Source organism: Empidonax traillii, unplaced genomic scaffold (assembly GCF_003031625.1).
Source record: "Empidonax traillii isolate 1590-97213 ecotype Southwest subspecies unplaced genomic scaffold, ASM303162v1 scaffold93:size1158651, whole genome shotgun sequence".
NCBI classification, from domain to species: Eukaryota; Metazoa; Chordata; class Aves; order Passeriformes; family Tyrannidae; genus Empidonax; species Empidonax traillii.
Window position 1 is genome coordinate 1,000,616 of NW_020955286.1, and position 14,419 is coordinate 1,015,034.

The 14,419-nt window shown below is 40.5% G+C and overlaps 1 protein-coding gene across 7 annotated transcripts in view; it reads right to left on the minus strand.

Annotated features, from left to right (window-relative positions):
• MGA (MAX dimerization protein MGA) overlaps positions 1 to 14,419 on the minus strand; it is a 61,733-nt gene that overhangs the window by 6,505 nt on the left and 40,809 nt on the right. For 5 of the 7 annotated variants that reach the window (XM_027881714.1, XM_027881713.1, XM_027881716.1 and 2 more), the window contains 5 exons: positions 6,094 to 6,218; positions 4,695 to 4,746; positions 2,901 to 3,086; positions 2,108 to 2,219; positions 399 to 632 (listed from right to left, as the gene is read on the minus strand). In XM_027881714.1, the coding sequence (XP_027737515.1) occupies positions 399 to 632; positions 2,108 to 2,219; positions 2,901 to 3,086; positions 4,695 to 4,746; positions 6,094 to 6,218 (709 nt within the window). The remainder of the gene's footprint in view (positions 1 to 398; positions 633 to 2,107; positions 2,220 to 2,900; positions 3,087 to 4,694; positions 4,747 to 6,093; positions 6,219 to 14,419) is intronic. The other 2 variants (XM_027881718.1, XM_027881719.1) reach the window with 2 other exon arrangements.

Here is a 14,419-nt window from a genome sequence, read left to right on the forward strand (position 1 = left end):
TTGAACTCTCTCTTCATGTAGTGTAACAATCCTAACTCTCCAGACTGGCATTCAGATCAAATACCAGAGCAGTCTGGCTGAAATTACAAAGGGAACTTGGTTCAGTCCAAAGAAAACAAGGAAGTTCTATCATCACATCTGAATTTTGACGCCAAACTTCCCCAGGACTCGACAAACATTAATGTTTATCTGAAGATCTCAGTAGAGTTGGTCTCATTCTTACTGAAAGCAAATGGTTTCCACACCTATCATATGGAAACTTCCTGGTCCTATACACAAGTCTGTTCCAAGAGCGAGGCTGCCTGCACAAGCCCCCTGGTATTTTGCCCTCCCAGCAGGGGGTGCTGCTTCAATGTCTGTCTACCCCTTATGCAGAACATACATCCCTTTTAGCCCACCTGTGGCACGGACTCCTCTTCTGGCGAGTATCAATGGCTTGCCTCTTCTATTTGTCATTGCTATCTGGGTCGGCTCTCTATGGGGAGCAGAGGATCCTTCTTGCTGTGTGCTAGCAGTTGAGGTTGCAGCAGATTTCTCTGGCTCGGGTTCTTTCTTTTTTTTTTGTGCTTCTATTGCTTTTTGTTTGGCATAAATATATTCCAGCTTCTTGAGGACAACCTCCTCTGTCTTTCCTACAGAAAAATTATCACAGAGTCAGCCTATCTTCAAACTTTTTCCAAAACCAAACCACTGAAGACAAAATTGAAAATCCGTTGACACCATACAATTACTATATAACAGATAACCACCATCCCCATCAAGTAAATAGCATATTTAGTATCAGAGGGAAGCAATTACCTATTTATTCCAGTATCATTTTTTCCTTCAGAAACTTCAATACATTTCAGAATTTGTCACTTTAATAAGCAGAAATCAGCTTGGACAAGAACAAGCTCTTGCTGAACAAGTACTATTTAAAAACACCCACAAGCTACGAAAAATCCTCCCATGTCTCTAATGATGTATGAACGACCAGTGGATAAAATGTTACCTTTACCTAGGATGAAATTTCTTGGACTAATGGACCCTGTTATTCAAATTCACATACAGTTTACCCTTGCCATGAAAATTTTAACCTTGGATAAACACACAAATTTTATATTTGTTTTCTGCAGATGCACACGGTTTAATATGACCGAAGTTGAAGTAACTATACTAGCTTGTTTTCTGCTTAGTATTTATGTCTATATTGAACTAACTCTCCTGAGAGAGGACTTTTTCCTCATCAAATTTGAGGTACTTCACTAGGAATGCAAAAGATCAGATAACTACTTTGTGAAGTTACTTGCTTTCATTCCCTGCCCAAAAGGCCTCTCATACATTTCTGTATTACTAGACTTCCCTAAAATACTTTTTACTTTTTTTTTCTTTGTCAAGTACCTCAAATATACATGAACTGGTCACATAAACACACTAGACTTAAGTATCTTCCATTTCTACTTTATGGGTATTCTCCTGTTTATATTCCCAGACTGTAAGAAGGTTACAGGAATAATATTTTGTTTGTTCACACATTTTGGCACTGGCTGAAGATGTGTCACAGCATTTCTACACCTCCAAACGAGACAGAAAAACACAGTAAGTACAACATAGTTTTGGTTTGAAATGCCTGGATGAGCAGCAGCTTAGACTCTACTGCAGTTTTGTTCTACGGACAAGCTGCTGCCTCCTAGACACTACCAGCACTGGTTCTTGGAAAAGCAGTACAAGGAAAGTTACTTGCAAAGCTATGAAAGGAATCAGTTTTGGTACTGACCAAAGACAGCTGTGTACAATTGTGAAGGACTGAGCACAAAAACCATTTCAGGAACTGACTTATGACAGAATGAACTGACACCACCACTTGTCACTCCCACTCTTCCAAAGAAACCCAGGACAGTGGCTCAAAGCACACTTCCTTTGAGCATGATGGAAAACAAAAGAAGTGCTTATCAGCATGAAGAGGCTATCGCTGAGTCAGGGCTTAGCACATCTTTGTTTTGTAATGAGTCTAAATTATAAGTGAACTAATGACACACCTGGATCCACAGATTACTCCATCCATTCCCACTCCTAAAAGTGTTTCCTTTCACTATTACAGCTAGTTTGTATCCAAAACTAGTCTCACCTGAAAGCGTGGATACTTTTCGAATCAGACAATCACGTCTGCGTGTCAGTAAGCTCTTCTGTGCAATAAACTTATCTGCCTGATCTGTCAGTCCTTGGATTTCTTCAAAGGCCTAGAAAAGTATGAGGGAACTGATTTATAAACCAGTGACATAAAAAATAATTAAATAATTTTCCTTCCCAGAAATCTTTACAAAAGTTATTAGACATTTTTGTAATCCCAAGAAAACAGGACTCAGAGAAAGTTTGTGAAGTACCATGGAATGCCAGCTTTCTCTAAATGCAGGCTGAAGAGTGATAAACATCTTATTTGTCCCTCCTCCAAAGTTCAACAATTTTTAAGAAAAAATCCCGACTTTATCCCCGAGTTTCTAGTTACAGATGATAAGCATAATTATATATATACAGCTTATATTTTTGTTTCCTGTCATTTACATCTTTACAATTAAGTTTTTAGTGTTAGTATGATACCTAATGGAATGCTATCTTCTCCAGCATTAAAAACATAAGCCTTCAATGGGTTTCAAAATTCCCTGATGTACATAGTAAACTGTTAAGGAATTAAGACTTAAACTTTCATTATTCACAAGGAATACAAGGAGAGGGCTAATCTAATACCATGGGTCTGTGTCATCAAGATTAAGCTTTTAGGAATACAGATTCTTTCAGATATTGTCCTGCAGGGGGACAGAAGTTTTCTATTCACAGGGACTCACTTGGTGAGGTCATACTAGCGTAATTACTCTGTCCAGATTAAATGATTCTCTTCCCCACTTAAGCTTCAAAATACTTACCTGCTTGAGAATGTAGCATTTGGAGACCTTGGGAAGGTTCTGCAACCCCAGAACTTTCTTCAACTTGTCAAAGAGACCTCTCATTTCATTGCGTCGCCGACGTTCATTTGCTGTGTGTGTCTGGCGGTAATGAGCAAAGGCTTCTGCCTGAGACTTCAGCTTTCTTTTCCAGGTCTGATGTTTCTGCAGGAGAAGTAATCAGATTGACCAGGTTAAATAAAAAAGGCAACGTAATGGCAAACAACGTTCAAATGCATGCAAGTTTTACAACATTTCTACTGACACCTGAAGATTCCACGTCATGCTATCCTGCTACTGCGTCTTCATGAAAGTTCAGAGTCAGAAGCACACGCAGTAAGAAATGAAATGCTGACCAAAGAAGTGACCAACAAAATTACATCAACCCTGAAGGAAAAGATCATGAGTCCCTTCTATTTATAAGCTTTTATTTTTTGCTATACAAGGCTACTTAGATAAACCACAGGATTACAGCAAAATCGCATGTGTTTGAGCCAAATATTTTTCGTTGTGTGCTTGTCAAAATACTAACAAATGAAATAATCACACCAAATACAGGAGACTTGAATTCTTCCCTAGAGTTAAACTACTTTGATTTCCTTTATCTTTCATAGGTTCATATGGGTTGGGGTCAAGAGACATTTAAGTAAGAATGTTGAACACAGCACTGACACTTATCCCAGACATCCACCAAGTTACAGAACGTGGCAAACAGGCTCTGGTTTTGAATTTGCTCAAATTTCTAGAAACACTGTCAGACAACAAGCAAAATTACTAAACTCTATGGATTTGAAAGTTTGTTTCATCGGCACTCTTACGGGTTTTGTAGAATTATGCTATTTATTTAACGGGGAAGAAATTAATGCAGGTTTTTGGATAATTTTAGGTCTGCTTCAAACCTCACCCTGCTGGCCTTAGAAGGAATCTGAAGACTGTCTCCTGACACCTGTCTCTCAGTATCCATTTTGTCCTCACAGACAGACTTGAGCACAGTACAGCTGCATCTGCCCCTGTGTTGGGCATCAGGTTCCTCTGAAGGGAGGGCCTTACAACGTAAATATAAGGGCAGAGAGGAGGATTCGTGGAAAAGGTGAGACAAGCAGAGCAACCTGGAACCCACCTTGTCTCAGGCAAAGGCTTACACACCAGTCTGCTTTAGGTAAGACATACACCAGGTTCACACCACACCCCAAAGCCCCACCCCACTGCAGCAGGTAGCTCCAGAGCTGACATCAAATATATCACAGATAGTTACTACGGACAGTTAGCAAAGCTGGCTTCAAAGCCACCCTCAAATACAGCAGAAAATTCTGAAGGATTGCAATGAGTTTTGGTTTGAAAGGACTCTTTAACTTGCCTAAATACATATTGTTTAAACTCTTGTTTTCAGAAATCCTGCACCCAAGGCTATGTCTATATAATCCCACATACTGTTTTCTTATACATGAAAGTATTTCTTCTTTATTAGTTTTAGCGTGATGTAAAAATTGCTTATGTCAAGAACACAAAACCTAAGCAAACACAGTCATAAATTAAATGCAGATATTTCTCCCATGGATAAAGCTGAATCTGAAGCCCACTGATGCCAGCAGCAGTCCTTTTGCTTTAATGAGACATGGACTGAGCACCCTCCCTGCATAAACACATTTGGTTTCTTGCATTTAATCACAAGTATCTGGAAGGCAGATAAATCACATTAAGAGTTGCCCCTGAGATGAAAATTTATCTTTAAAATGGAGATGTGATACCAAAAGGAAAGAGAAGAGCAAAATATACCTTCGCATGTTTTTCTGATAATGTGTCATCCGAAGAATTAGGAGGATGGTATCTGGAAGAAAGGTAAAAAGTTTTTCCCAACACTACTCATCTCATATACTCTATTCTCATTAACTACATTCCAACAGTCCAGAATTGCTCATTTTGGTGCCTTGAAATTAACTTTTCTTTGTATAACTGCATGAAAGCAGGATAATGTTGAACTTTCTCAAGAAAGTGAACTCTTATCTCCAATGCCATTATCCTGGAAATAATTGAACTGTTCTAAAAAGCTGTGCAATTATCTTACAGTGCTAAAGACAAAGTATTTCACTATATGCCAAAGAGAATAAATTCAGCCTGTGACTGTTAGCTGTATAAAGTAATTTTTTAAATTATGTTTTGGTAAGTTACATTTTTTAAGAAAACAGATTTTAATATAGATGGCGGAGCAATCCTTCCCCCACCAAGAACCACCATCAAAATCCTCACATTTGTTACTATCCTAATATATAATAACAACAGCTTCCTCATATCTCAGGAGCTGCAAGAAAACAAAAAAACACACACATTTAAAAATATTTTTTACAAATCGTGATATCTGTTTATCACTGAAAGATCTTCACAATTTAAAGCAAAGTCACCATCTAAGGATAAAAGTGGAGCTGCATCTTTAAAAGGAGGTAGGGGGGGAAGGGAACTATCTGTGAGGTATACAGCATAAACAGTTTTTTCAAAGTTTCTACAAAAAAGTTCTTCAAATGAAAAGAACTATTAAATGAAACATTCTCCATTAATTTGTTTGGTGCAACTGAGAAACAGCCATGACTATTATTACATACCTCAAGTAAGCCATGTTTTTACTTTGCATTTGTCACTATAAATGCAAGGGCAGCAACATTAACAAAAACAAACAACCAAAAAGTAAAGCCAAGCTATCCAACCGTAGCAGACTATATGTCAATAAGAAAGTACTTTCTTTGCCTGGGCAATGGTCCAAAAGACAAGGCCTTCATTTACAGAGTCAGGGATTAACCCAATGACTGTTCCTGCCTAAATTCCACCAGCAAGAATAAACAGAGCTTGCAAAATCACGTTTAAAACAATGATGACCCCGCTCATATTCAGTCTGCAGGAAGGAAGGCGATTCACTCAATAATTTTACATAACTAGATAACACATCCCCTTAAACAAATTAACTAGAGGGGAAAAAAAAGGGCTAAGATTCACCTTGAAACTACCCTTAGTTCTGACAGCACCATCCTCACAGACACCGGGAAGCCCCCAGTGCTCAGGAAGGCCTGACAGAAACCTTGCTTTATCTTGTCATCACATTAAACCTGTTGCTTACTGGGTTCATTGGATGTCAGCTCATCAATAAAATACACAACTGAATGCAGTGCTCTCCAAGGATGCTTACTTCTGTTTGGAAGGTTCGATTTTAGCAGCTGTGGCCTTCAGACGGGCAATGTTAATCTTCTCTGAAAGCTCCTCCACGGTCTCAATGTCCACCTGCTCGTCATCCTCTCTGTATTCACACGCATCCTGGAACAGTTTTTGTTTTGTTTTTTTAAAATGAGTATCTACTTAGCAATGGCGCTCCGGCCAACACAGTTTCACTTCAGTCTCAAATGAGATTACATTATAACATTTAGAACCATTAAAGAATCAACATCTCCACTGGCCAATAAAAAGTGCTAAGCAGGTGGTTATTTTAAATGTTGCCTCCAGGAATTCCTCCCACTAGCAATTCTGTAAAATGAATTTTGGCAAAGGCAGAACCCACCTCTATCATTTATTCTTTTACTATGTGTGAGATAAAAGCTTTTACATGGCAGAGCTTTCCTGCCTCCATTTTCAAGTAAGATTAAACTTCCTTTACACAATCCACTACTGTAGATTCTATCTAATTAACTATTTTCTTTAGAAAAGTTGAGATAGTTATCACCTTAATAATAGTCTCTCATACTTAAGACAGCAAAAGTCAGAATATCATACAATCAAGCTTCTTCGGGTCATAGAGTAAACTGCTTAAATGATTTGGCTCCTTCCAAATGCTGCCCAATCATTATTTTAAATATTTACAATATTCTGAAGAATACTTTTTCTCCATGCTTGCCTGACCAAGAAAACTTGCTACCATCTGTGAAGACACAGAACAACTGCAGTGCTGTACCAAGTACAGGAGTTAAATATCTATCTTGTGGCCATTTGCAGTACCAGGTGATACTCCTCCCCCCCAAGAAAACATGCCTATTCAGCCAATTTTTTTGTATTGCAGTTTTTACTGAAGTTTTTTATATTATAATCTTTGGTCTGATTACAGAACGAAGAACTCTTTATCCTCAAGCAAGAAAATGTAATTACACTTCCATTCTTTACTTTATTTCACCCAGTTCCCCGAACTATCCCAAACTTGCCCTCCTCCTCTTATTTCCTTCTGACTTTCCTTCCTTCATTCTCTTTGTGCTTCTTTTCTTTCCTTTTGTGGAGCTGCAATCTCCTTCTCTGAACTGAATACTTACCTGAAATTGATGCAAATAGTTAATCACAAAAAACACCAAGGGAATGTATGCATATATAAAAGTGTGCGTGCGTATACAGTGTATTTATTTTAGTGTCTACATACATACACATACGTATGCAAGAGTGCCTGTAGATTCTCCCAGTCTTTTAAGATGCAGAATCCTTTCCCCCATTAAACCACTCTTAAATATTCCAAGTCTTGCATCACCATTCATTCACGCCATGAGGAGTCCTACAAAGTGTTGGCAGTAGAGATTCAATGCAGAAAGAGGTATAAACTCCTAAACTACTCACTTGCAGAAAAGCTGACACTTCTTTCCATACTGTGAAGTATTCAAGATATTACTGCTGAAATAAAGCAAAGCAGCTTTACAAGCTATAGCTCCTAGATCTGAATGGAGAAGCATCCTTACTTCTACAAGCTGCTATGCATACTCACACATTACTTACTATCTCTGTGCTTGCAAAAAGTCACATCTTTCAAAAAAGAAAGAGAAGAGCAAGGAGAGTGACCTTAAATGAGAAATTACTAGCTTTAGGGAACTCTTTCTTTCCACACATGCTGACTTATAAGGCACCATTCTTCCCTCCCCAGAAAAGCAGTTCTAATCTCTGGTGAGTTCTGCATTTGGGAAGGAAGTAATTTTTTTTTTACTACTGCTAACTTCTGGAGTTTCTTGCAGCTTTCCCTCAGAGCAGTTATGCCATGACAGTTTTTCTATGAGTACAAAGAGCAGCCTGAAGGCAAAAGAAATTCTCATCTGACTCTAAAAGTATGGTGGTGGCACTGGCAGGCACTTAAGAAAATAATGTCTCTCTCTGCAATAAAGCCCACAAAATCCTCATTTGGTCCATCTTGTAAATATTTTCCCACATAGCACTTCTTAGCACGGGGACCACCTGGTGCTAATAACAGAGAAAATGACTTGCCTTTACCAAGGAAGCAGGACATAACTTGGAACTTGACATACTGGTCAGGAGCTACATATTATCACTGCTCCCCAAGCAAGAGAATGAAACTAAGGAGATACCATGTCCCTGGGACACTGATGAAGTCAAACAATACTGCTTGCAGTCTAGATCCAGAACATACATGCAGGAGCTACTGAAATTGTGACTGAGTTAAGACTATGTTGCATTTCAGCATAGGTATTTCAACACTGCCTGCAAACAGTAGCCAGCGTTGTTTCACATTTGTGAAGTGGATCTGTATGCTTACCAAGTCCTAGAAAAACCTATGTTCTACTATATAAAAATCTCACTTGAAGAATATCGCTTATGCAAACAGCCAGCAATTTTTCAACAACTCCTTCTCATGCTTGCTCCAAAAATTCCTCAGCTGAGAAGAAGAATACAAGCTCAAATCTGAAATGAAAGTCTACTAGCTGGTAAGCATGGAAGGCAGGGAGAGCAGAAGAAAAGAAGTTGGAAGCCAGGCCTTGCCCTTGGGCCACAACAACCCCAGGCATCTCTAAAAGCTGGGAGCAGAGTGGCTGGAAAGAGGTCCAGTAGAAAAGGACATAGGGGTGCTGGCCAAAGTGGCTGAGCATGAGCCAGCAGCGTGCCCAGGGGGCCACGGAAGCCAATGGCATCCTGGCCTGTATCAAGAATAGTGTGGCCAGTAGGACCAGGGCAGTGATGATCTCCCCGCACTCAGCACTGGTGAGGCCACACTTCAAATCCTGTGTCTACTTTTGGGCCCCTCACTAGGCAAAGGACATTGAGGGGCTGGAGCATGTCCAGAGAAGGGCAACAAACCTCATAAAGGATCTGGAGCACAAGTCTTAGGAGGAGCAGCTGAGAGAGCCAAGTTGTTTAGCCTGGAGAAAAGGAGGCCCAGGGGAGACCTTACCTCTGTCTACAACTACCTGAAAGGAGGTTGTAGACAGAGGTCCCTTCTCCCAGGTAACAAGTGACAAAATGAAAGGAAATGGCCTCCAGCTGAGCCAGGGGAGGTTCAGGTTGAACATTGGGAAGAATTTCTTCATAGAAAGTTTTGTCACGTGTTGTAATGGGCTACCCAGGGGAGTGGTAGAGTCACCATCCCTGGAGGTGTTCCAGGAACAATGGGATGTGACACTCGGTGCCATGGTCTAGTTGGCAAGGTGATATTCACTCAAAGGTTGGACTCGGTGATACTGAACGTCTTTTCCAACCTTAATGATTATGTGATTCTAAGATACCAAAATTGCAATATTTCCCAGACACAGACCTTCTGTAGAACTACAGCAAATGACGTAAACCTGTAGCATAGCTGCTTGCACAGCCTTTTTTAATCCTCCTGAGAGTCTGACAAGAAAACGAAAAGTATCATTAACCCAGCGTTCTAAAAAAAACTGGCTAAACAAAAACTATTCAAATAAAGATACTGTTTAAATCACAGATCAGATACTTGCCGTTATATTGAAAATATTGCACGTAAAAGAGGTACAAGGCAACACAGATCTATTTCTTTATACAAAGAGCACTTCTCAATCCTACTTGCTCTCCTGGGTCATTCATAAAGCCACCTTTATGCTGAAAGCCTTCTGATACTTTCTCTAAGCTTTTCCACTTTATACAAATTAATTTCTGTGACCTCTACATGCAAGAGACGCATACTGTTTTTCTTCAGTGAACAGAACTACTCTGTCTAAAATACATTTGGGTATCATTACACTGCAGGGAAGTTGGTCATGCAGGGTAGTTCAAAAGATGATACAATCCAGAGTAAGGGGAAAAAAAAAAAAAAAACGAGGAAAAATTAGCTTACCACAGAAACACTGTCAAGGTAAAGCTTTTGAGTGCTAATAAGTTACACTGGGCTAATTGAAGGGATGATAGTAATTATCCAGCTAGAGCTCTTCTAGAATTGGAACTTTCTACATGCTATCATATTAGAAAAATGGTATTCAAAACCCAAGATGTGGCAACTTTTTCATGAAAGATGGGCAAAAAAAGAATTAAACACTGCTGATCACCAAGAACTTCACATCTTTAAGTTTACGCACTCTAATTGTGAATATATGCAAAACAATAAGTTTTTTCATTTTTACATCTAACCCCAAATGGAAAAATGCTTCTGGGTTGGTAAATCTTTTTTCTCTACCCCTGAATCCCTAACAGGAAAAGTATCAGAATCATGAAGATTGGCAGAATTTCACTTAAGTTCTGACATCAGGAAAAGCTATTCCTATGTAAGTACTGCCAATCTGTCCTAGGCTGAACCCTATCCACAGCCTAGCATAATTTTTGAAGATGTTTGTGGAAGCCCTACCTTTCTAGCACCAGTTTTTCCACACCATTTTCAGTCTTTCTAAACTACTTCCTGTAGTTACATAGCTTTTAAATGCCTTTGAGCTTTTAAGGGCAAAATACCCCAAGGAATGAAGACACAAGAGGAGCAACCCCACTCTACAAAAGAAGTTCTAAAGTTAGTATGGAAATGACAGCTCTTTTCCCTCTCTGCTTTTCATTATGCATTTCTAAGCTCTCTCCTCTGATTCCTCTCTGTCTGTTCCTGGCAGCCCAAACCCCCATTGCTGGTTCCTAAAGAGCGAATTGCCTCATGGTAGAGGATCCTCAGAGACAGTGCTGAGAAAGGAGATTAGTGACAACCGATGTCATTAGACATTACCCAAGCAAATGCGTAATTTCTGGACTAAAAGCTGAGAACATGCAAGAGATTATTAGAAATTCGATTGTCCACAAAATATGTCACTTTCACTTTTTATTAAACCACTATTTTATAATCACTCATAATAGTTCCTTATTATTTCAATGTTCACCTCAGAACAAGAATGATGGAAAATCACTTTTAAATAACACTTAAAATACAGTAACTTGCCAGACATAAAAACTGTGTTTCGTACGCTAAACTGAGGGACTCTTATTTGTTGCATTAAAATACCAGAACAACCCCTGGTGTGGTTTTGGCTTAGGCCAACAAGAACGCATGTGAACAATTAGGAGACACAGCCTGTGACTTAGCCCAGGCCAAGCAGTCCTTCTCAACAGGAACTTCGTGTGCAATCATCATGCCTTGGGGTTAAAGAGTTTAACATCATCTCCCCGACCATCACACTTGAATTTGTTCAGACGACAAGTCCTGATACCGATTAGTTTGCTTCTACAGATACTCTCAGAAGGTTTATTCATATTACCAAATCCAGAATGATTAACCCTCCTAAGCCTCTCTTGATGCAGTTCAGGGTAGGAGAAGCAAAAGGGCAAATATACCATCTCAGGAAGCATCTCTCTTTCTGTTGAGCAGAGGAGGAGACTGTAAGAGTCTCTAAAGTCAGACTCCAAGTCAGCACAAGGTAAGTAGGTAATAGAAAGGGCACTAATACACAAAATTAAGAACAATTAAGTCTTTACAATGAGAACCAGTGTAGAATAATGTACTAAATAAGAAAGTAACAGCTACTGCAATCATCCTGACTCTTGACAGTTTCTCACAGTTTTCTGAGGTTTTAAATGGCCATTTCCTGAGCAACTAACACATTCCAAATTAGTAGAGAAAGAGCTGTCATAAGTATTTCCACTAAACAAAACTCTTAGTGGACATGCATGTACTCTCTGCTTCCATGTTTCCACTAGCTTAATGAAAGGAATAAACTTTCTCTACTAGCTTGTTTACACGATCTGACTTCACCCAGTCTGACAAACAATTGTAGCTCCACCTGTCTTGTAAGCACTACACTAAGAGTACATCCCAGTGAAAAATAACACACATTGAGATTCAAAACTGAAGTCTCCATTAGGCATTGGCATGCTAACTCAACCTGCAGGTAGTACAGACTAACAAACCCAAATTCCAGATAGGTTTTTACAGTCCTTTGAGATTTCATTCCTCAGCTTTACTGCTCTATAACCAAGGCTAGCTTACTTGTGTTTGTGTGAGCTTGTGGTGAAGACATACCTTTAGATGGCTTCCCAAACCTTATTAGTCAAAACCTGCCCAGTCAGTTTCTTCCAAAACAAACACTTCTTACAATCTCTAATAATTACTTTTTTGTTTCATCATCCTTTTGCAGGACAGAAGAAAATACAGTTTTAAAACATTAACCTTGATAAAAGACTACTCCGTGACCTAAATATTATTGTTGGTTTATCAACAACTACATGTGTCTGAGAGTATTGTCCAAATGCATCTTGAACTCTCTCAGGCTTGGTACTGTGACCACTTCCATGGGGAGCCTGTTCCAGTGCACGACCACATTCTGAGTGAAGAACATTTTCCTAACATCCAACCTAAACCTCCCCTGACACAGCTTTACGCCATTTCATCAAGTCCTTTCACTGGTCACCACAGAGAAGAGATCAGTGCCTGCCCCCACTCTTCCCCTCACAAGGAGTTGTAGACTGCAATGACGTCTCCCCTCAGTCTCCTCTTCTCTAGAATGAACAGACCAAGTGATCTCAGCTGCTCCTCATACGGCTTCCCCTACAGACCTTTCACCATCTCTCTTGCCTTCCTTTGGATGCTCTCCAAGAGCTTAATACCTTTCTTACATTGCAGTGCCCAAAACTACACACGATATTCAAGGTGAGGCTGTACCAGTGCAGAGCAGAGCAGGACAGTCCCCTCCCTTGACTGGCTGGTGATGCTTTGCCTGATGCCCCCCAGGACACAGTTGGCCCTCCTGGCTGCCAGGGCACTGCTGACTCAGATTCAACTTGCCATCAACCAAGGCCCCCAGGTCCCTTTCCACAGCACTGCTTTCCAGCATCTCATTCCCCAGCCTGTACGAACATCCAGGGTTGCCCCACCCCAGATGCAGAATCCAGCACTTTCCCTTGTTGCACTTCCAATGGTTAGTGATTGCCCAGTCCTCTGATTGTCGAGGTCTCTCTGCAGGGCCCCTCTACCTTTGAGGGAGTCAACAGCTACTCCCAATTTAATGTCCTTGGCAAACTTACTTCCTATGCCTTCAAGTCCTGCATCCAAGTAATTTATGAAGATGTTGAAAAGCACAGAGCCCAAAATGGAACCCTGCAGAACCCCACTAGCAACAGGTCACCAGTCTGATGTTCCCCCATTCACTGTTACTCTCTGTGCTTGACCCGTGAGCCAAGTGCTCACCCACTGCATGATGTGTTTATCCAGCTGTGTGGATATTGTGGATAATGTGCTGCACATTTTGTCCAGAAGGATCCTGTGAGAGACAGTATCAAAAGCTTTACTGAAATCCACACAGATTACACCAACTGGCTTTCCTTGGTCAAGTAGGTGGGTAACTTTGTCATAGAAGAAAATCAGCTTTGATAAGCAGGCTTTTCCTCTCATGAAGCCATGCTGGTTCTGACTGATTACAGCATTGCCTCTTGAGTGTTTTTCAGTAATTCCCTAAATAATCTTCTCCATAATTTTACCAGTCACTGAAGTGATACTGACAGGCCTGTGGTAACCAGGGTCACTCCTCCTGCCCTTCTTAAAAACTGCAACAACGTTTGCCAGCTTCCAGTTGACTGGGACCTCTCTATATTCCCAAGACCATTCAAAAAAACATTGAAAGAGGTCTTGTGATGGCATCAGCCAGCTCTCTGAGTACCCTCAAATGAATCCCATCAGACCCCATAGACTTACAGGGATCCAACTGGAGCAGCAAATCCTGCACAAGTTCAAGGTTGGCAGGGAGTTTAACATTCTTGCAGTCACGGTCACCCAGCTCAGGGTTCTGGGGCTCATCATCAGTATTGTAAACAAAGAAAACATCAAACACCTCTGCCTTGTCTATGTCCCTGTTTGTGAGGTGACCATTCTCATCCTGTAACGGGCCAATGTTATTTATGGTCTGCCTTCTGCCATCAGCATATTTAAAAAACTGTTTATTGTCCCCCACAGTACTGCCCAGCTTCAACTCCAGTTGATCTACGGTTGCAAAGATTTTCTCCCTGCAGTGGTGAGCAACACCCCTGTAGTCTTCACATGTCACCTGACCTTGTCTACCCTGGCCACACCTTTCTTTTTTCACCTTAGCTCCAGAAGATACCTGCTTAACCAAACTGACCTTCTGCGTTGTCTTCCTGACTTTGGATTTTGGAATTGCCTGATCGTGTGCTCTTAGGAGGTGATACTTAAAAAGTGATCAGCACCGATGGACTCTAGCACCTTCAAAAGCATTTTCCTTGGGGGCCTTACTAACTTGTTGCCTGAGCAGCCTGAAGTCTGCTCTCCTCATACCCGGGGTTGAAGTTTTGCTAGCACTTTTCCTCCTGTCATGAAAGATTTTAAA